A 22,907-nucleotide genomic window follows, 5' to 3' on the forward strand; every position below is an offset into this window, starting at 1 on the left:
TAACAAAATGTCATACATTTATTTTTATTTTCCCTGACAGCAGGCTAATATTCAGTGACTTTGCTCCTTCATTTTGTTATTCAGTTATTAATATGCTCTGGCCTTGTCCTTGATAATAGCCTCTGGCTTTCAGTAAGAAACAAGACAATCTAGGTCAAAGAAGGTAGAGATACAAACAACTCTATGGAGCTATTCAAAACCCTGAGCTGTTGAATTAGTTTAGCAGAATAAAATAAAACAATTGATCAATTGTGTGGATGTGAAACTGCATCACATGGTTCCATGGATGTTTTGAACAAGCCAGCAGCAATGTTTTAAATCGGTTTACCAAGCTGTGAATGTTGTACATTTAATAACGTTTGGTTAGTTGTTCTTCTATCACTGAGTAATCTTAAAAATAAACTTTTTCTAAAAATTGATGTTAATCAAAATCATCTTGGTACTCTCCATTTAAGAGCCCAGTGAATCTATATTACAGGGCATGAAATCTATGACTGCATTTTAGCTTGATCTCAGAGTACTTCTTATATGGAAAACTGAAATTCGAAAATGATTATATTAGCTTAAAAGTGTTAGGCTGCAGGTACATTGTTCTCACACCAAGCCTTTATTGCTACCAGTTAAAGGCTACCATTACTAACTGCTTTTAGGTAGAATTTGTCTGGCTCCTCTTCTGCTCTTTGAGTCCTATAATTGTGTCTGTTAAACCAATCAAAGGAATCCCAAATATTTTTGTATAGACTTAAGGTTCAATAACTTTACACACAGGCACTTAAAAACTTGTAAAGTTTCCATTGTAGTCATGGGTCAGGGTGGGGAAAGCATCTCTAGGTCATGCCAGAGACCTAGGATGGGAAAGGCTCCAGGGAGTCTGTGAGGATGACTGTAGTTGAGACTCCTCACTATGGGCAATATGGATCCTGAAGTGTCCACCTCCTGTATCCAGGCAGGACTCCCAGTAGAGATATAAAGACTCTAACCCACCCACAAAACCTTCTACCCAAAATTTGTTCTGCCTACAAGAAGTTCAAGGACAAAGATTGAAGGAATGGCCAACCAATGACTGGCCCATATTGAGACCCATCCATGGGCAAGATCCAATCCCTGACACTATTAATGATATTCTGTTGTACTAACAGAAAGCCTAGCATAACCGCCCTCTGGAAGACTCCACCCAGCAGCCAATGGAAATACATGCAGAGAGCCACAGCCAAACATTAGATGGAGCTCAGGGAATCTTGTGGAAGAGTTGGGCAAAGAATTGAGGGACATGGAGAGGATAGGGATCCACAAGAAGACCAACAGAGTCAACTAACCTGGTTCCTTGGGGGCTTCCAGAGATTTAACCACCAACCAAAGAGCATACATTGGCTGGACCTAGCACCCCGGTCCCACACACATATGTAGCAAATATGCAGCTTGGTCTTCATGCAGAACACCCAACAACTGGAATTGGGGATGCTACTGGCTCTGTTGCCTGCCTGTATTTCCTGTTTCCCTAACTGCATTACCTTATCTGGCCTCAGTGGGAAAGGATGTGCCTAGCCCTACAGTGACTTGAAATGCCTGGGTGGGTTGCTATCCAGAGGGTACTTCTCCCATTATCATAGGAGAATGGGATGGGGATTGGGGATAGGAGGTAAGTAATGTGGGGACTGGGAAGGAAGAGGCTGTGGTCAGGGTATAAAATAAATACATTAATAAAAAAGAAAATTCATTTCTTAAAATTTCACTTACAATCATTTAGCTATGTTTATCTGTAAAGCTTCTGTAAGGCAAAGGACACTGTGGTTAGGACAAAACGGCAACCAACAGATTGGGAAAAGAGCTTTACCAATCCTACAACAGATAGAGGGCTTATATCCAAAATATACAAAGAACTCAAGAAGTTAGACCGCAGGGAGACAAATAACCCTATTAAAAATGGGGTTCAGAGCTAAACAAAGAATTCACAGCTGAGGAATGCCGAATGGCTGAGAAACACCTAAAGAAATGTTCAACATCTTTAGTCATAAGGGAAATGCAAATCAAAACAACCCTGAGATTTCACCTCACACCAGTGAGAATGGCTAAGATCAAAAACTCAGGTGACAGCAAATGCTGGCGAGGATGCGGAGAAAGAGGAACACTCCTCCATTGTTGGTGGGATTGCAGACTGCTACAACCATTCTGGAAATCAGTCTGGAGGTTCCTCAGAAAATTGGACATTGAACTACCTGAGGACCCAGTTATACCTCTCTTGGGCATATACCCAAAAGATGCCCCAACATACAACAAAGACACGTGCTCCACTATGTTCATAGCAGCCTTATTTATAATAGCCAGAAGCTGGAAAGAACCCAGATGCCCTTCAACAGAGGAATGGATACAGAAAATGTGGTACATCTACACAATGGAATATTACTCAGCTGTCAAAAACAATGCCTTTATGAAATTCGTAGGCAAATGGAGGGAACTGGAAAATATCATCCTGAGTGAGGTAACCCAATCACAGAAAAACATACATGGTATGCACTCACTGATAAGTAAGCTTAATTCTAACAGTTGTATATGGTTTTTATACTGGTTGAAAATCTTAACTACCTTGGTCACCTGACATATCTTTTTCTTTAGACTTCTACTTGTAAGATTCCATCAGAATCATTGAGCATGTATCACTAGTTCATTTTTCAAAAACGTTTAGATCTATAACTATAAATATAACAATTCAGACACTGTACCACAGCTGAAAGTTTGAAATGTGGCTGAAACAAGGAATACTATAATCCAGGTATATTTAATTTTATAAGAAAAGTATTAACTATTAAAGAATAAATAATTATCCTTTTACGTAATTTTGTGGCATATATGCTTCTAAAGACATTAAACTTTAAATGGTGTAAAAACATCAATTTCCTGTGTAGTTTTAGCACATCTGTGCAAATGTTACATGATTTGGTTTCATTTCTGTTGCTGTAATAAAATACCCTAACGTGAAGCAATGTAGGAGAAATGGGGACTTGTTTCATTTATTAATTACAACTACATCTATAATTGTGAGGAAGTCAAGGCAGGAACTTCAATCAGCTGGCCACACTGAATTCATAATCAATAATAGAAAAATGAAAAAAATGAATAGGAAATGAATGTATAAATTTTTGCTTGCTTGTTTGTGCTCGGCTAGGCATTTCTGTTCTTTTATTGTTCAGGACCCTTCCCTAAAGCATAGCACCAGCCACAGAAAACTGAATCTTCCTATATTGACTTAAGAAAATCCCCTGGCCTTCACTTCAGGCCAGCCCATTGTAAGGAATCTGTACTTGGGATTTTCCTCCCAGTAATTTTAGGTCATGAAGAAGTGACAATTTAACCATCAAAAAACCATATTTTACTCATTTCTGTGCTCATTCTGGAGGAAAGGATACCTATATGGTCCAATCCGTTTAGCATACGTAATATCACTAAACTATTTTATTGCATATATTATCTACTAATACTTTTTAAATTTCATATTTAATCATCAGACACATTCATGTATTTACTATTCCACAGTATTTATTTTGTTTCGATCCAGTACACTATCTTCTTGTGTGGTTAGATTATTTTATTCAGGAAGTAGGAATCTTCTCATGTTCACTTCCAGCTCAATACTAGTCATCTTAGATAGCTTCATTCTATCTTAAATCAAAATGCAGTCCAGTCTTTTCTTGTATATTTCTAATCTGATTTGGAATTAGCCAGTTTCTAAGAATGCCTGGGGAATGGTATAACAAGACCACAATACTGAAAAATTAATTATTACTAAAGTGATCTTTGTTCCTATGTCTTTTCAATGAGCAGAGAGAACAAATATTTATGTATGTACATACATAATACACATATAATATATATATACATACATTCATAAAACAGCAAGAGTTTACTTCTTTAGTAATATTTATGTGTCTTCTTCCTTGATAATATAATATTTATTAGTGACACATGTTTAATAATACATGACATTTTTTGTTTTGGATTACAAAGCATATAGACCAGATTCAGCACACTAATCCTACAAAAAACAAACAGTGGTTTTTAATAATAGTTTTAAGATTATGCAATTTGTTCAAAAATAATTTTTGTAAAATTAAATCCTTACAAATTTAGATGATATTATAATGCATTTCACATAGGAATATATTATCCTTACCCTGGCTTTCCTGTACATATAAATCACAGCTAGGTAAGAGTTGACTTTGTTTTAAATATTTACAGATACAAAAATGACTGTATTGGTAGAAATTTTTCCTGTTTAGCATATGATATTCAATCTTTAGTACTGGGCTTAGTTAAACTCTGATGTAAACCTGACCTAACTTTTCCTCATAAAACCTTGTCCTAATATAACAGGTATAGTGACTTATGCTTTAAAATTGTAGCCACTCAGAAAGGTAAGGAAAACAGGTATAAGTGTAAGGCCAGCCTACGCAATATTAATATATGTCTGTGCTGTAATATATATCTGAATATTATTGAAGAGAGTACTGTGTTTGAATAGTATTATAAAAACATTTATTACTTGTACCTGAGCTATTGGTGTTCTGTTCAATATATGGAAATCCATCAGTGTAATCCACCTGAAAGGAAACTGAAAGAAAAAAACCACATTGTCATCACATAGATGCTGAGAAAGTCCTTAACAAAATCCAACACCCTTTCATGTGAGCTGTTTTGGAGAGCACAAAAATACAAGGCCCGTACCTAAACATAAGAACAATAAGACCAATGACAAGAGCTTCAAGTTTCTGAAGAAGAAAATTAAGGAATACATCAGAAGATGGAAAGATCTCCCATATTCCCATGGATTGCTAGGATTAACAATGAAAAAAGAAAGCATCTTCCATACATGATACTGGTCTAACTGGATGTCCTAAAGTAGTCTTAATGCCTATTGGCCTTTGTCCCAGGTGTTTAAAGCTAGTCAAATTACAAAATACACTTAATAATGGACCATCTAACATTACTATTTTTACTACTTGGGTAAAAATAAAAGTAAAAATTCCAAATTTTCCCACTCTTATTTTATTTTTTACTTGAAATGTTAAGAATTTTTCCTAGCACAATTCCTAAAAACATGGTTTAACATGGCTGTTTAATTTTTAACCTAACATTTGTGTTTTTTTTCAGGATTGCACTGTCTATGAAACTGAAAATAAAATTCTTCATGTGGTAAGTAGACTTGGATGTAATTTTTGTCTCCATTAGACAATATTTACTTAGCAATTAAAAGGCTATGGCTTACAAAAAGTAATCCATAATAAAATGGACTATTAACCTCCCTTAGTTAATTGTATTTTTACATTTCAGGAAGCCTATAAAAGAATTCAAAACTCATTAGTTATGGTAATATTATACTCAGTGAAACGGTATATTTTTGTTGTTACTGAATGGATTGTTTCTGCTGCTGCTTCTCTTCTTCCTCCTCTTCCTCCTCCTACTCTTCCTTTTTTTTATAAATCTACTTCCTAATGAATGCACACCTGTTCAAATACCTTCGTCACTTGTGCACATGGGACTTCTGCAGTTATTACAGAAGTTCTACTTCTACTTAGTTACAATCTTAGCGTCATGCCATTTTGCTTCTTTGCTTATGGCTTTGGGATCCATTCATTATTTGAATACATACAAATACTACTTTGTACCTCAGGAGTTAAGACATTTATAAAATATCTTGACTAAGTATATGGGGAGGAAACATCAACTCAGAATGGCAGCAATGCTGAGATAATGTACTTCCCGTCATTGTGTAGTACTGATGACCTTTGCTGTCAGAAAAAAGGAATTAATGTATTCTCCTGCTTTGTCTAGGAAGGGAAGAGAACACCCTTAAATGTTTTTAGTCCAACTATTCTTAGTCTCTGTAGAATAGAAAAGAAATAACTTTTATTTAAGTTATATACATATATATTTAAAACATTAGTTTAAATTCTATAAGCATATTATATATTGAGTAGTAATCCCGAAGTTCATTCAAAATATAAGACCTTTTTGTATTTATTTATTGTTTATATATGAGCACTTGCATGTAATACTACACACATGTGGCATTCAGAGGAAATTTGTGGGAGAGGCCTCTCACCTACAATGTGAGTTCCAAAGATTAAACTCGGAGCATCAGGTTTGGCAGCAAATGATTGTTCCCCACTGAGCCACCTCGCCAACTCCAAATCTAATAAACTTTTTGACTACATATGGGGAGCCACTGATATTATTGGTTTTTTATTTTGTCTTTCTTGGATATTTTATGTATTTACATTTCAAATGTTATCCCCCTTCAAAATATCACTGCCTGCAGATGATATGATAGTAGACTTAAGCCACTGATATTTTAAGTGGAAAATTCCATACCTGATATCATATGATGGGGTTCATTCAAAATTCAGACTCACAACACCACTATGTCAACATTACCAAGGAAAAGATGACTCTTCCAGACCTCAGCAAAAGTTGTAAAAAACTGTTTTCCTGTTCTAATACAGGAATTCCTTCAAAGGGTAAAAAAAAATGAGGTTTGCATTGGCCATCTTCTTAAGACCTATGTCTATTATTTACTATGGCTTGTTTACTTGTTTGTTTGTTTATTGCTTATTCCATCTGTGATAAAAAAAAAGATACTGCTAAAACACCCTAAAATGTATATAGATAATCTATACATAACAGTGTAAAAAGAATAAGGTGAGTTGATCTGTATGCAAAAGTAAGCTATTGAAGCTATTGGAAAGGAATGTATTAAGTATGAAACTTCTTTAAGAAAACTGAGGTATCGGAAGACCACTACGCATGTCCTAAAGAAACAAATGAATGAACTGTTGAAGCACTATGCTAAAACGCTAAACAAAAACCCACACACATTAAAAAGTAAAAATCCCATTGCATTGTCATTAACACCTTTCATTCGATATGCTGATCATGATGAAACAAGAACAGATCTACCTCAGTAAATTGAAACGTAGGCTAGTTGCAGATGTTTAAGACAAGACTCAACCTGAAAGTTTTAAAGATATATTATTATAAAGTTTCTACTGATGGAAAAAGGAAAATATGCAATGAAGTAGATGTGAAAGAAAGTTATGCCGTCAAGACTATAGTTGTTCATTCATTGGCTGGTGGTAAAATAGTCAAAACAGTTCTGAATCTAGATGACCAGGATAATAGTTACAATGAAGATGGAATTTTTAAAGTGGCAGGGAAAGTGCCTATTGTTAACACAATGAAAATAATGGGCTTATTGGAAAAATACAGAAATGTTCATTTATAACATAATATGAAATCATAATTTTTATATGATCAAGGAGAGACTTCTAAGACAAAATCTGGTTTTAATGGGATAGATGACTTTGGAAGAAACATTTTTAACTGTATCTAACATAGTACTCTTCTATCACTAGGAAACCTACTCCTTGATCCCTTAAGTGCTTTTAACAGTCTCAACCTATGGGTTGCAACCTCTTTGGAGAGCAAATGACCCTTTCACAGGGCTTACATATAATTATGATTTTACACTATGATTCATAACAGTAGCAAAATTACAGTAATGAAGTAGCAACAAAAATAGTTTTATGATTGGGGGTCACCACAACATGAGCAACTGTATACAAGGGCCACACATTGGAAGGTTGAGAACTACTATTAATCTTTATTCTTTGCTAAAACCATAAAACATCTTTTGTAATAACCTTATAATCAAGACACATTTTAGATAGAGACCAAAGGTCTGTAGTTGTTTATTGCCTGCTCCTGGATAACAGCTGCTATAGGTATTTTGATGATGCTACTTGTGTTGCTCTGAGCATAGATTTCCACTGTGTTAATGCTATATCTCGTTTTTACTATTGTACTTATGTGTGAGTAAGTACAAGAAAGTGGCTGCTTTTCACAATCACATAAATTTAGAGTAACCACTTATGGTCTTGTGAATGCTAAAATGTTGACACAAATTTTTTCTGATAGTTCTAGGTACATAAACAGTTATTTTTTAAGGAAAAGTGTTTTAAATAATATATAAAATTTCCATAAAGGTATATATAAAACACATGAATTTGATGTCTATACTTGGATCACATTCCCAAGTTGTTCCATCATGTATATGCAAATTTTTCCACAATAAAAAATCCATAATTCCATACAGATTCTGCTGCAAACCAGTTTTGATAAGACATATCCAACCCATATATCACTTAATCATACATTTCCAGTAGATGAAACTATGGGCTGCAGATATTAAAACATTTGAATGCTGAATTTGAACATAGATCATGGACACACTTTTATATTTAGATTTAGTAGTTACGACCAATTCCAGTTCCTTGAGGCCATGTCTACTGTGTTCTCCTGTTTCCTGTGGAACTCACGGCTACTGATTAGTTGTGCATGTTGTTTCAATTATTGAGGAAAATGAGAAGACATTGTTTTTATTTCCTTTGAGTGTCTATTTCATTGTCATTGAATTTTCTGCAGCAATGACTGTTGCTCCTGAACTATTGAATTTACTTAAACTTTGACCCACTGCTATGGCTCATTATATTTACTTCAAGACTTTTATTGAGATCATTGTGTGTGTCCTGATTTTCCTTTGGGGCAGTTTTTCAGTAATAATCTCTTATTTTTATCAAAACACATGCATTTAATTTCCCCTATGTATTGGCTGCTAGAAACATAAGACCGAAGGAGTTACTAGTTGAACCTATTTTATACATTAGCATCATTTTAGCTTCTCATTCATAGCCATGATTTCACTTTTCTTTTTTCTTTCTTTCTTTCTTTCTTTTTTTTTGCTTAATGTAAGTATGGTATATTTTTTACATCGGTTGATGTAATTTGATTAAGCACAAGAATAGATCCAGTAAGGTATATGCATATTTTAAAACAATATTCCAATGTTTACAAGGTAATTAAACACAATAATAATTGATAGCGGGCCATGAAAACATGAAACTTTATTCTGGAAAATAAATCAGATGCTATCTTGTGACAGGATGATAGAAATGAATTTTTTATTTTTTATTAGAAAGTTTTTTCAAACAATATATTTTGATCATGCTTTCCCCGCCCCCAATTTCCCCCCAGACCCTTCCCATCTTCTCACCTTCCCAAACAAAACAGGAATCTAAATGATAAAGGAACATTACAAGAATTCTCCTTTATGAAATCTAAGTTTAAATTTAGTTAGTTTTGCTTAAGGAAATAAGATGTTTCAGAATATAAAATTATGCTTGAATTTTATTTAAAACTAAAATAAATAGTAATCATTTATATTTTAAAATAATTATTTCTTACATAATTTTCTATTGATTAATATACATTATTAGTAAATTGAACTTATATTAATAGTAGATTCCTCTCTCTTTTCTTTTTCATATGCCAAATTTTGAGTTACTTGCTATTTGCAGATGAATACAATGTGTTTATGCAGCAAAACTTCATACCCTAGCCAGCTGGACATTTAACATCCTGTCTCATGATGATGGAGACACGGATAGCATTAGTCAGTGAGTTCAGCTCAGAAAATGGTCCTATGCCATGCTATTATTCTACTTCTCATTCTAGGCTCCTAATTATGGATAGCCCAGCCTCTACCAAGCAAATGTAACAGAACACTTGAAAATTTATTATACTTTAGTAAGAAGAAAGCATAGGTCTCTGAATGGCAATTTCAGTTTTCTAGTATTTTAGGTCACATAAAATATTCTTATATGATTTTAACCAAGATTTGGATAAGTGAAGCTAGACATAATGACTTATACATTCTTTTTCTCAGCACTTGGAAAGCAACGGCAAACAGAAATCTGTGAATTCATGTCTAGCCTGGTCCTCATAGTTAATTCCCAGACAGGCCAGGTGTGAGATCTTCTCTGTGAAAGAAGGAAAGAAAGAGAGAGAGGGGGGGGAGAGAGGGAGGGAGGGAGAAGGAAAGAGAAATTTGTGAAATAATAAAATCAAATTTCAAACGGCGCACATAGTATTCTAATTGTTTGAATATATTTATACTGAAGAAAAGTGAAGATGTTTGTAATAGATTTGATCTTCATTTTGTCTGAAAGGGATGGGGGTCATTTCTCAAGAGGAAGGGAATGATCATGTATGGAAAACTATTATAGCTTAGGAATTCCATAAAGAAATACAAAACCTTGGCTGAGAAGAGTTGTGAGATGTGTCTTTTTTTAAATTCAATATGTAGTGATTAGATTTTTAAAAAAAGAAACAGGAAAGGAAATACCACTCAATACACTACATTAATAAATTAATAGTGCCTCATGAAGTAGGCTTACTAAGTATATTTAATGTCCACAGTAAGAGGTAAAAGAACACTGCCTATTATATAAAGTGATTAAGAAGGTACATCTACTGTAAACTAAGACCAAGTGAGCTAAGAACATGGTTGTATTAAAAGCAGCAAAAGAAACATAGAAGTAAGACCACACTAAAATCAATAAAATAAATATTGGATATTAAAGAAAAATGATATTTTAATAAAACTGGACTTTAGTAATATTGTTTTATTATATATATTTATATATTCAGAAAATTGCAAATATGAGAGAAAATAAAGGCTTTAGAGGATAGGTTTTGGTCATCTGCAACTCTTTGTGAGGAAAAAAAGCAATAATCAAGGCTATGAGAGAATAATTTTGGAAAAGCTATTTGGATTCCAAATTTAGAAACTATATTGGGAGAATAATTATTTCAAGATATTATCATAGTGATATATTATCAGTATAATGGCAAGAAGTAACCCTGCACTCATTCATCTAAAGAGACTGGAGAAAAAAAGCTGTGGCTGCAACCCAGCACTTGAAAAATTGTGAAAGGAGACTCATGAGATCCAAGTCAATCTAGGATACATATTGATACTGTCTCAAATATGAGAGGAGAGGAGAGGAGAGGAGAGGAGAGGAGAGGAGAGGAGAGGAGAGGAGAGGAGAGGAGAGGGAGAGGGAGAGGGAGAGTGAGGGTGAGGGAGAGTGAGGGTGAGGGAAAGGGAGAGGGAGAGGGAGGAGAGGGAGAGGGAGAGGAAGAGGGATGGGGAGGGGTGGGGGAGGGGGAGGGAGAGAGAGAGAAGGGGGGATGGGGAAGGGAAGAAAGGAGAGAGAGAATAAGAATGAATATGAATGAATATTTCCAAAATACAATGGATCAGAAATTGCAAATATTTCAAAGAAAAGCAGTGGTCAAAGCTCATGCACAGAAACAAATAGCACCACACACACATTTTTAGATTAATATGTTTAGTAAAGTACTTTCTTGATAAATGTATTAGAGTAAGATTATAAAATAAGTTAAACAAAAATCAAATTCCAGACTAGAAAAGTACAGAATGAACAAAAATGCATACATGATAAACAATCACAGATGAGATGGTTAAGAACAAGAAAGAACATAGAAGTGTCAGTTATTTTTAAATGAAAATTTTAACAGACTATCAAAAGATAATATACATACCTAGGTTTTATGTATTTTTTAAATTTACAATCACCACATCCTATTTTAGATCATAATAGCTAGCTACTAGAACTTGCCAGAGACAGTTATCCTCATATAACAAGGGATTTTTTTGAGAGCAATAAGATATATTTCCATCTATTTACACACATACTTTTTAAAATACTCAGGTGCTGATAGTAGCCTTCATGAAAATAGGATGGGCATAATTTATTGCTATACAAGTATAATGCCAAATCCTTTTAGGAAAACAAGTTTGACATACTTTTTAAGTCTCAGAAACAGTAATTCTAACATTTGCATGATATTTTGCAATTTGTTGCCATTACTGTGAATGCTGTACACAGTCTAACACATTTTAGTTCTCAGGAAAAAATATTATCATCTCTATTTTATAGATGAATAAATTTGAGCATAGAATGGTTATGTTAAGTTTCACAAAATGACAGAAATGATTTATGATCAGTTAAAAACTCCTAAGATTAGGGAAAATTCATAGAAGAGAAGGTGGAAAGATTTTTAAAACCAGTGGACCAGGATGCTTGCTGCTAATGTCTTCTAGACATGATGAAGAAAATGTGCTTATGAAATCGCAACAGTATGGTAACTTAATGTACCTGCGTAATGGCAGCACCAGGTGACATGTCACTGTAGATGGAGGAAATTTCACTAGGTTCTATGCCTAGAAGAGCCACAGTCACTCAGTTGCTGCTAAGAAAATAAATAAAAACCTATTTTCTCCATGGACAAACTCCCTGATACATTATCCAATCTCAAGTAATCATCCACAGAAACATGTACATAAATGCAATAAAATGTTCCTAGTAGGTTAAGTCAGCACACACAAGGAATTGATTGAATAGGTGAGAAGGAGAAATGGAAATGATGAAAATGCAGTACTCACATATGAAATTCTCAAATAAAAGAAAAGAAAAACTCTTATAGTCTGACTCCAGAGTTCATATTCTTATAATTTCCTGATGATACAATCTAGAATAAATTGTGGAACACAGTAACATTTTCTACAGGAAATGTTCAAAGAAGCATAATACCTAATAATGAAAAATAAGAAAAATAGTAATCCTGCAATTAACTATGATATATTTATAGGATATATTTTCTATTCATGATTACCATCTGAAAAATTCAAGGATATATCATTTATGAATAAACTATATTAATATCTCATGCTGCACTGTTAAAAGAAAGATTCTCAATTATTACCATTAGAATTTTGAAGTGACATCCTGTTAGACCAGCACCATTTATTGAAGATGCTTTCTTTTTTCCATTGTATATTTTAGAGGTCTTTGTCAAAGATAAAGTGTGCATAAGTGTGTCGTTTTACATCTGGATCTTCAATTCTATTCCATTGATCAACATGTCTGTCTCTGTACCAATACATGCAGTTTTTATCACTATTGCTCTGTAGTAAAGTTTGAGGTCAGGGGTGGTGATTCTACCAGCCATTCTTTTATGGTTAAGAATTGTTTTCGCTATTCTGGATTTGTTTTTCCCTATGAAATTAAGAATTGCTCATTCCGTGTCTTTGAAGAATTGGGTTGGGATTTTGATGGAGATTGTATTGAATCTGCAGATTGCCTTTGGTAGGATGGCCATTTGTGAGTCTGCGTGCTGGAGGCTTTCCACAGTGATCTCTGGTCTGGCTAGGCACACAGTTCAGGCAAAAAGAAGAGAACACTGGCAGAGAGTAGGGACTGCTTTCTCTGCCTCCACTACTGCTGCTGCTACTTTTAGGCTGGGCTGAGCCAGCAGGAGACTGACTAGCCAGCAAGGGGTACAGGTGAGCATCTGGTGGCAACTTTCAGAGAGCAGATCTCTTCCCCAAGTGGCAGTGTTACAGCCCTGTGGCAGAAGCTCTCAGATGATAGAATAATTCCTACACACATTTAATCCTTTTTTTATTAACTTGAGTATTTCTTATATACATTTCGAGTGTTATTCCCTTTCCCGGTTTCCGAGCAAACATCCCCCTCCCCCTCCCCTTCCTTATGGGTGTAAGATTCTTAAATACAGTTTTTGGATGGGTCAGTGTCCGATAGCAGGTACTTCCTATTGGTTTAGCCTGAGAGCTTGGGAAGACTTCATGTACATATTCAGGGGTGTGGTCCTGTTTCTATGACTGATCTGTCTTGAACCTACATGACTTGGTCACATCCTCACCTGTGGAGGAGGGGCTTGGTTCTTGCCCTAAATGACTGATCTGTCTCAAACCTCTCTACAGAGAGGTCTGTGGGGCACTGTAGCTACGAAGGGCCTGATCTCCAGGGAGACTTGGAATGCTCCTGGCATCCCTTTTAGGGTGACTGGGGATTCGACCTATTTCGACCAGGAATCTCAGGGTACCTTTCACAGCCCGCCGCCCTACAGTCATTTTTACTGTTAAGTCGGCCAATTCATGAGCATGGGAGATCTCTCCATTTTCTGAAATCTTATTCAATTTCTTTCTAAAGAGACTTGAAGTTATTGTCATACAGATTCTTTCAATTGTTTGGTTAGAGTTACCCCAAGATATTTTATATTATTTGTAGCTATTGTGAAGGGAGTTTTTAACCTAATTTCTTTCTCAGCCATTTTAGCATTTGTATAAAGGAAGGCTCCTGATTTACTAGAGTTAATTTTATATCTGGCTACTTTGCTGAAGTTGTTAATCAGCTGGAGAAGTTCTGTGGTAGAATTTTTGAGGTTGCTTATGTATACTATCATATCATCTGGAAATACTGATACCTTTATTTCTTCTTTGTCAATTTGTATCCCCTTGATCTCTCTTTGTTGTCTTATTGTTCTAATACTTTGAGTATTATATTGAATAGATATGGGGAGAGTGGGCAGCCTTGTTTTGTCACAGATTTTAGTGGGATTGCTTTAAGCATCTCTCCATTTAATTTGAAATTGACTGTTGGTTTGCAGTAACTTGCTTTTATTATGTTGAGGTTTGGGCCTTGAATTCCTGATCTCTCCAATACTTTTAACATGAAGGGGTGTTTTATTTTGTCAAATGCTTTTTCTGCATCTAAGGAGATGATCATGTGATTTTTTCTTCTTTGAGTTTCTTTATATGTTGGATTACATTAATGGATTTTCGTATATTGAACCAACCTTGCATCTCTGGGATGAAGCCTACTTGATCATGGTGAATGACAGTTTTGATGTGTTCTTGGATTTATTTGCAAGAATTTTATTGAGTATTTTTGCATCGATATTCATAAGCGAGATTGGTCTGAAGTTCTCTTTCTGTGATTTAGGTATCAGAGTAATTGTGGCTTCATAGAATGAATTAGGTGGTGTTCCATCTGTTTTCTATTTTATGGAATATTTTGAGGAATATTGGTATCACGTCTTCTTTGACGGTCTGGTAGAATTCTACCCTGGGCTCCTTTTGGTTGGGAGGTTTTTAATGACTTCTATTTCCTTAGAGGACATGGGCCTGTTTAAATAGTGTGTCTGCTCTTGATTTAACTTTGGGATGTGGTATCTGTCTAAAAAATCATCAACTTCATCTAGATTTTCCAGTTTTGTTGACTATAGGCTTTTGTAGTAGGATCTGATGATATTTTGAATTTCCTCAGTTTCTGTGTTATGTCTCCCTTTTCATTTCTGATTTTGTCAATTTGGATACTGTCTCTGGGCCCTTTAGTTAGTTTGGCTAGGGGTTTATCTATCTTGTCGATTTTCTCAAAGAACTGTCTTTTGGTTTTGTTAATTCTTTGTATAGTCCTATTTGTTTCTATTTGGTTGATTTCAGCCCCGAGTTTGACTATTTCCTGCCATCTACCTTACCTTCCTGTTGTAGTTATCAGGAGGAAAATAATTTGATATAATGGAGACAATTTTGAGTCATACTTCTTAAAACTTGATTCTCTCGAAGAACCAGCTTTTTTTTTTGTTGCCATTTTGTATTGTTCTCCTTGTTTCTATTTGGTTGATTTTGGCCCTGAGTTTGATTATTTCCTGCAGTCTACTCCTCTTGGAAGTGTTTGCTTCTTTTTGTTCTAGAGCTCTCAAGTCTAGGTTGCTAGTGTAGGATCTCTTCAGTTTCTGTTTTTTAATTGTGAACAATATGTTTTAATATTGCTACAAAATAAAATCATTACTGAAATATGGTTTCAGGTGCATTCCCTTGTCTTTCATTTAAGCCATCTTACATGATTACTTCTGTGAGTATGAAAAACAAAATTAAAAGAAACAGAAATGGTTGCATAGGAGTTTAAAACAGCTCATATAAATCAAATAGCCTCCAAATACTGTCTAATTTTATGCTGCTTCTATGGCCTAGTTTGATAACAACTTTTCTTTAATGCAAGCCAAATGCACCACCTACTTCCAAATTTGAACGTGTTTGGAATTTATAATTATATGTATTATCTCTTGACATAGTTTGGATAAACTTAATAATAGTATACCAGGACACTTAGTGCTATGAATTTTCCTCTTAGCACTGTTTACATTGTGTCCATTAAGTTTGGTTATGGTGTGTCATCATTTTCATTCAACTCCAAGAAGTCTTTAATTTCTTCCTTTATTTTTTCCTTGAACAAATTATCGTTGAATAGAGAGTTGTTTCCAAGTGTATGTGGGCTTTCTATTCTTTTTGCTGTTATTGAAGACCATCCCTAGACCATGGTGATCTGATGTAGAAAAATGAAAATAGACCCATATTTGTCACCTTGCACAAAGCTCAAGTCCAAGTGGATTAAGGACCTCAACAAAAAACCAGATACTATGAATCTAATAGAAGAGAAAATGGGAAAGAGCATTGAACTCATTGACACAGGGGGAAATTTCCTAAACAGAACTCCAAAGGCTCAGGCTCATAAGATTAAGAATGGATAAATGGGAACTCTTGAAACTGGAAGACTTCTGTAAGGCAAAGGATAAAGTCAATATGACAAATCAGCAACCTACAGATTGGGAAAAAATATTCACTAACACCACATCCATTAGAGTGCTAATATCTAAAATATACAAAGAACACAAGAAGCTGACCAGCAAAGAAACCAAACAACCCAATAAAAATAAAATGGTGTATAGAACTAAACCGAGAATTCACAACAGGGGAATCTTGAATGGCTGAGAAGTACCTAAAGAAATGTTCAAAGTCCTTAGTGATCAGAGATAAGCAAATCAATACGACCCTGAGATTTCACCTCTCACCAGTGAGAATGACTAAGATCAAAACCTCAGGTGACAACTGATGCTGGTGAGGATGTGGAGAAAGAGGAACACTCCTCCATTGTTGGTGGGATTGCAAACTGGTACAACCACTCTGGAAATCAGTCTGGGGTTCCTCAGAAAATTGGAAATAGATCTATCTGAAGACCCAGGAATGCCACTCTTGGGAATATACCCAAAAGATGCCCCACCATGCCACAGACACATGCTCCACTATGTTCTTAGCAGCCTTGTTTTTGATAGCCAGAAGCTGGAAACAACCCAGATGTCCCACAAAAGAAGAATGGATACAGATAATGTGGTTCATTTACACAATGGGGTACTACTCAGCTGTTAAGAATGAGGACATCCTGAGTTTTACAGGCAAATGGATGGAACTAGAAAATACTGTCCTGAGTGAGGTAACTCAAACCCAAAAGGACATGCATGGTATGTACTCACTAATAGGTGGATATTAGCCAAAAGAAAAGTACAAAATACCCAAGATACATTCCACAGAACTCAAAAACTCCAACAAGCTGAAGGGCCCAAGTGAGGACACCTCAGTCCCACTTGGGAGGGAGAAGAAAGCAATCATAAGGGGGGAGGGAGAGACCTGGGAGGAAAAAGGGATGGGAGTACAGGGGGAGAGAGAGGGGAACATGATCTGATATTGGGTGGGGGAAAAGGACTGAAGCCCTGAGGGCCAGCAGAAGGAGTGGAAACAGGCAACTTTAGGAGGTAGGAGGTTGGGGGGAACCCTCCAGAATATACCAGAGACCTGAGAGGTGAGAGACTCTCAGGACTCAAAGGGAGGAACCTTATATGAAGTGCTCTACAGTGGGGAGAGGGAACTTGTAGAGCCCACCTCCAGCAGAAAGACAGGGTATCAAGTGAGGGATGGGGTTGCTATCCCACAGTCAAAAATTCTTAAATGTAATTGTTCCTGTCTGAAAGAACTACAGGGATAGAAATGGAGAAGAGCCTGAGTGAGGAAAATGTCTAGCAACAGGCCCACAGTGGGATCCAGCTCAAGGGGAGGCCCTAAGACCTGACACCGTTACTGAGGCTGTGGAGCACTCACAGAAAGGGACCTAGCATGACTGCCCTCCAAAAGACCCAACAAGCAGCTGAAAGAGTCAGATGCAGATATGTGCACCCGACCAATGAACAGAAGCTGCTGAACCCTCTGTTAAATTGGGGAAAAGCTGGGGGAAGCTGAGGAGGAGGGCAACCCTATAGGTAGACAAGCAGTCTCCATTAACCTGGACCCTGGAGATGTCTCAAACACTGGATCACCACCTAGGCAGCATACACCAGCTGACCAGCATGCACCCTAACATGTATACAACAGAGGATTGCCAGGTCTGGGTTCAGTCAGAGAAAATGCCTCTAACCCTCAAGAGACTGGAGGCCCCAGAGAGTTTAGTGGTCTCATGGGGTTGGGGGTGGGCAGTGGGGACATCCTTGTGAAGACAGGGGACAGGTAGGAGATATGGGATGTGGAACAGTTAGAGGGTGGACCAGGAGGAGACTAAAATCTGGAATATATAAAAGAAGATTAAATAAAAAGAAGGAAATTTTTTTAAATTGAATATTCTGGTATAAAAATATTTATTGTATTTGCTGAAAATGGTAGCTGACTTTTTAACTTAAAGTACATTCCATATTTAAAATTAATTTATGATGTGCTTATAGTGAAGATAAAATTGTTTATCTTATTCTGTTGTAGTCATACTTTTGATGGTTTTTACAATTAATTTCATATTCATGCAAGTAAAATATTCAAAAGTAAAATATTGAAAAAGGCTTAGGATCAATTCTGACATCCCACTGTTTTCATCTTTAAAATCAGAGAAATCTATGAAAGAGTATTGTAGAAGGGGAATTTGCATGTAGTGCTGAACACAGATTTGTATTAATATAAAATATGACGATGAAAGAATAGAGGCTGAACCACCTGGGTGACTGGTCAGAGGGCAGGGTGCCATTAGGTTCAGTTGTCAAAAACAGAGTGAGACTACAGAACACATTGCAGAAAATTAATGCATTCTCTACTGGAGCTAGCATTTACTAAATTTAATTAGTGTTAAATTTCATCAAATCAGTAAGTCTGAAGTTTCCCCCAGTTAGGACTTGTCCTGTAATACATGTTCGTTGGCATATTGGGGACTATCTTTATTGTTCTGCTAACATCCTTGTTTTATATATGGTAAAATGGCTAAAGAGAATCTGGAACTTTCCTCAGCCATGTGCTTTGTTTGCCTCACTCCCCCCCACCCCACCCCCCTTTCACTGCATTCTTTCCGTTCTGGAAAGCTGCTGCAGGCCTTGAGCTTGAGCAGACTCACTGTGCTTGCTGCAAAAATACTCATCTCATTGGTAAGCCTCGAGGACTTGTCACCTTTGATAAACTCTTAAAAGATCCCAGGCCATGTTAGTTCATTAAAGTCCTACTGCTAAAATCAAGATTATCTGATACCAAATAATATATTTTACCTTAACCACCAGTGTGGTCTTTGTAAACAAAATGGGAAAATAATACATATTTCTTTTTGTTTTAGTGTTAAATAGATTTCTTAGTTATAAAGTGCTTTACCATTCAAAAATATGCTCCTTCTTTTCTTCCACTGCTACTTTCTCCATGCCCTCCTCCCCTCTTCCCTTCCAGTTCCGTTTCCCTCTTGCTGCTTCCTTCTCTTTCTTTCCATTTTGTCTCTTCTTCCCCTAACCTGTTTTTCTTCACATACTTGACTTTGTACTCAAACTGAAGTTATATACCACCAAGCCCAGACAACATTGCTGGGGACCCAACCCATATACATACAGCCACCAAACCCAGACAATATTGCTGATGCCAAGAAATGCATGCTGAAAGTAGCCTGATATAGCTGTCTCCGGAGAGGCTCTGCCAGAGAATGTCAAATACAGAGGCAGATGCTAGCAGCCAACCATTGAGCTGATAACAGGTTTCCCGTTGGAGGAGTTAGAGAAAGGATTCAAGGAGCTGAAGGGGTTTGCAACCCCATAAGAACAACAACACCAACCAACCAGAGCTCCCAGGGACTAAACCACTACCCAAAGAGTACACATGGACTGACCCTGGGCTCCAACTGCATATGTAGCAGAGGATGGCCTTGTAGGGCACCAATGGTCCTGCCAAGGCTGGACCCCTCAGTGTAGAGGAGGTGGGAAGGGGAGAGTAGTTGGGGAGAGGAAACACCCTCATAGAAGAAGGGTGAGTGGGGATGGGATAGGGAGTTTATGGCTGGGAAACTGGTAACAGGGATAACATTTGAAATATAAAAAAATCCAACAAAAATTATATTACAAAAAATTTGTGCTAAGACTATTACTAAGCCAAAACTTGTTTTCTTGGGTGTTGAATTGGATTTTGACACTTTAGTGGTAATCAGTATCAGAAACCACTTTAACTATAAATTAATATCTAGGATAGAGAGATGTCTGAACAGTAAAGAGCACTTGCTACTCTTGCAGAGCATACGGGTCAGTTCCCAGCACCTACACTGTAAACCATCTGTAACCAGGTTCTAGGGACTCACCACCCTCTTCTGGGTTTCTCAGGCATCAGGCACAAGGCACACATGTGTGCACACACATATAAACACACCCTACACACGTTCATATACATAAAAGAAAAATAAATACATCTTTTTAAAAAATTAACTCTTCTAAAATTCTTATCCATGCCAAAAAAACAGAGGGAAAATATAAAGATATTATGATGAAGTAGAAGATATTTGCCTTTCCGAGGACAAAAGGAGAAACATGCATTCTTAATAATAGTACAACCTACATAAAATAGTTTTGCTGTTTATATTAGTTCTACACAGTGTATGACATGATAGCATGTTTATATGTGTTCCTGGTGATGTTATATTTGCTGAACATATTCTGTATTGCATAATGCTTTAATGTTTAGACTGACTCTGAGGGTACAATCATTGTCTTCATAAAGTATATGTTTACAGTAAATACCAACACAATGTAGTACAAAGGGCACTACTTAGAGTTTAAAAAATTGGTGTCCTGACTTCAGTTTGACACTTACTATTTGTGAACAAGCTTAAATTAGCCTTTCTAATTAAGTTGAGGAATTGGGCTAACTCTAATTTTTTTTTCTAATTTCTTAGGTCTAATAGCTGCAGTTCTTTCATGATAACCTCACAAAAATTATAAGAAAACAGAGTGGCCACATAAAGTGATAAATTTGAGGACAGTCTTTATCTGGTGCCAGTCTGTATATGATCAAAGACACTACTAGATTTTTAAAAGTATATCCAAGTTGCCATAAAATTAATGTTCAATGTACTGGAACCAGAATAGAAACAGAAGCTACACAGTAACTTAAATAAAGGAACTTTGGTATAAATAATTATTAGTCTATATTAGAATAATATCTATTGCGGTATAAAAGGAATCCTAAACCATTCCTGAAGACTAAGCGAAATGAGTACCCAGGAAAAGATGACTTACTTAGGGAGAGCACTCACCCCCAGGGCTTAGAACCTGTGGTTGCCACCTCATAGGATTGCCTAGATAAGGTCTGGCCATTACAAGACCAAGAGAGAGACAATGTTTCACAAATGTAGGCAACTGAAAATGGTGGAAGATCTTATAGGAAGATTTTGGGTGCTGCTGTAGTAAGATTTCAAGAGAACATCTTAAGATAGCCTCAAGATGACAGAGTCTGAACCTAGACAAGACTGCACAGTTGCTGAGAGGTTTGAATAAATGGTCTAGGTATATGGTTGGAGCAGGACATTACCTGATCTCCTAAAAAAATGAGCATCACTCATAGACCCTAAATTAGATACAAGAATATTTAATATGTAGCCAATGAGAACCTAGCGAAAAGCTTTCTTTCCTCCACAGCATTCCTGCAGTACCCTCTACTGACAAAAAGTACAACATTGTACCCAATGTAAAGGAGTAAATACATATACACATAGCTCATTACTATATAGAGAAAAGACACTAAAGGGTCAATTTAGAGCTGAGAATTAATAAAATCCTAACTGTCACAGTATGAGTAGCATTTACCTCTGCAAAACCACACATGTTGCCTTTAAATTTTAAATTTCTGGAGTATATGTGTAAACATTGTTGAGGGGTCCTTATTTTTCTAAAAAGTATATATATATACACACATATATATATACACATATATACATATATATATATGTATATGAGTCTCTAATTTACTGAGCCCATCCAGCTCATCAGGTCATTTATTCTATGTGCTCAAAGCTTAAGTAACCTTAATAACCTATTCTTGAATCACTGCTACATCTCAAGTGTCATCCTTGAGCATTGAAAGTATGCTTGAGGGCTTCTCCATGAGATAGGAATAAAGTATCACTCATAGCAAGAATTTCTATGTCTCGCGTGCTTCTTGCCGGCGGAAAGTCGTGCGTGGGACATTTGGTGCCGAGAAACCCGGGACAAAAACATCGCTGGCGCTACGAGAGGCCTCCGTTTCACGGAAGAAATTCAGAAGCTATGGAATACAGTGTAAGAAGTTAGAACTTGAGAGAGACCCAACCGCCTGGTCAGGTGGGCACTCCTGAGGCTGCAGAGCGGAAGAGACCAACAACACTGCTCACCCCTGCCCACATCCCTGGCCCAAGAGGAAAGTGTATAAGGCCTCTGGGCTCCCGTGGAGGAGGGTCCAGGAGCAGCAGGACACCTGCCTGAGACACCACCGGAACCGGAAAGAAACAGACCGGATAAACAGTTCTCTGCACCCAAATCCCGTGGGAGGGAGAGCTAAACCTTCAGAGAGGCAGACAAGCCTGGGAAACCAGAAGAGACTGCTCCCTGCACACACATCTCGGACGCCAGAGGAAAAAGCCAAAGACCATCTGGAACCCTGGTGCACTGAAGCTCCCGGAAGGGGCGGCACAGGTCTTCCTGGTTGCTGCCGCTGCAGAGAGCCCCTGGGCAGCACCCCACGAGCAAACCTGAGCCTCGGGACCACAGGTAAGACCAAATTTTCTGCTGCAAGAAAGCTGCCTGGTGAACTCAAGACACAGGCCCACAGGAACAGCTGAAGACCTGTAGAGAGGAAAAACTACACGCCCGAAAGCAGAACACTCTGTCCCCATAGCTGACTGAAAGAGAGGAAAACAGGTCTACAGCACTCCTGACACACAGGCTTATAGGACAGTCTAGCCACTGTCAGAAATAGCAGAACAAAGTAACACTAGAGATAATCTGATGGCGAGAGGCAAGCGCAGGAACCCAAGCAACAGAAA

The 22,907-nt window shown here is 36.8% G+C and overlaps 1 protein-coding gene across 8 annotated transcripts in view; it reads left to right on the forward strand.

Moving 5' to 3' along the window:
* Cnksr2 (connector enhancer of kinase suppressor of Ras 2) overlaps nt 1-22,907 on the forward strand; it is a 269,745-nt gene that overhangs the window by 89,984 nt on the left and 156,854 nt on the right. For all 8 annotated transcript variants that reach the window (XM_087600614.1, XM_087600615.1, XM_087600616.1 and 5 more), the window contains 1 exon segment: nt 5,146-5,187. In XM_087600614.1, the coding sequence (XP_087456740.1) occupies nt 5,146-5,187 (42 nt within the window).

The sequence above is a fragment of the Rattus norvegicus genome, chromosome X (genome assembly GCF_021556685.1).
Source record: "Rattus norvegicus strain SHRSP/BbbUtx chromosome X, alternate assembly SHRSP_T2T, whole genome shotgun sequence".
NCBI lineage: Eukaryota > Metazoa > Chordata > Mammalia > Rodentia > Muridae > Rattus > Rattus norvegicus.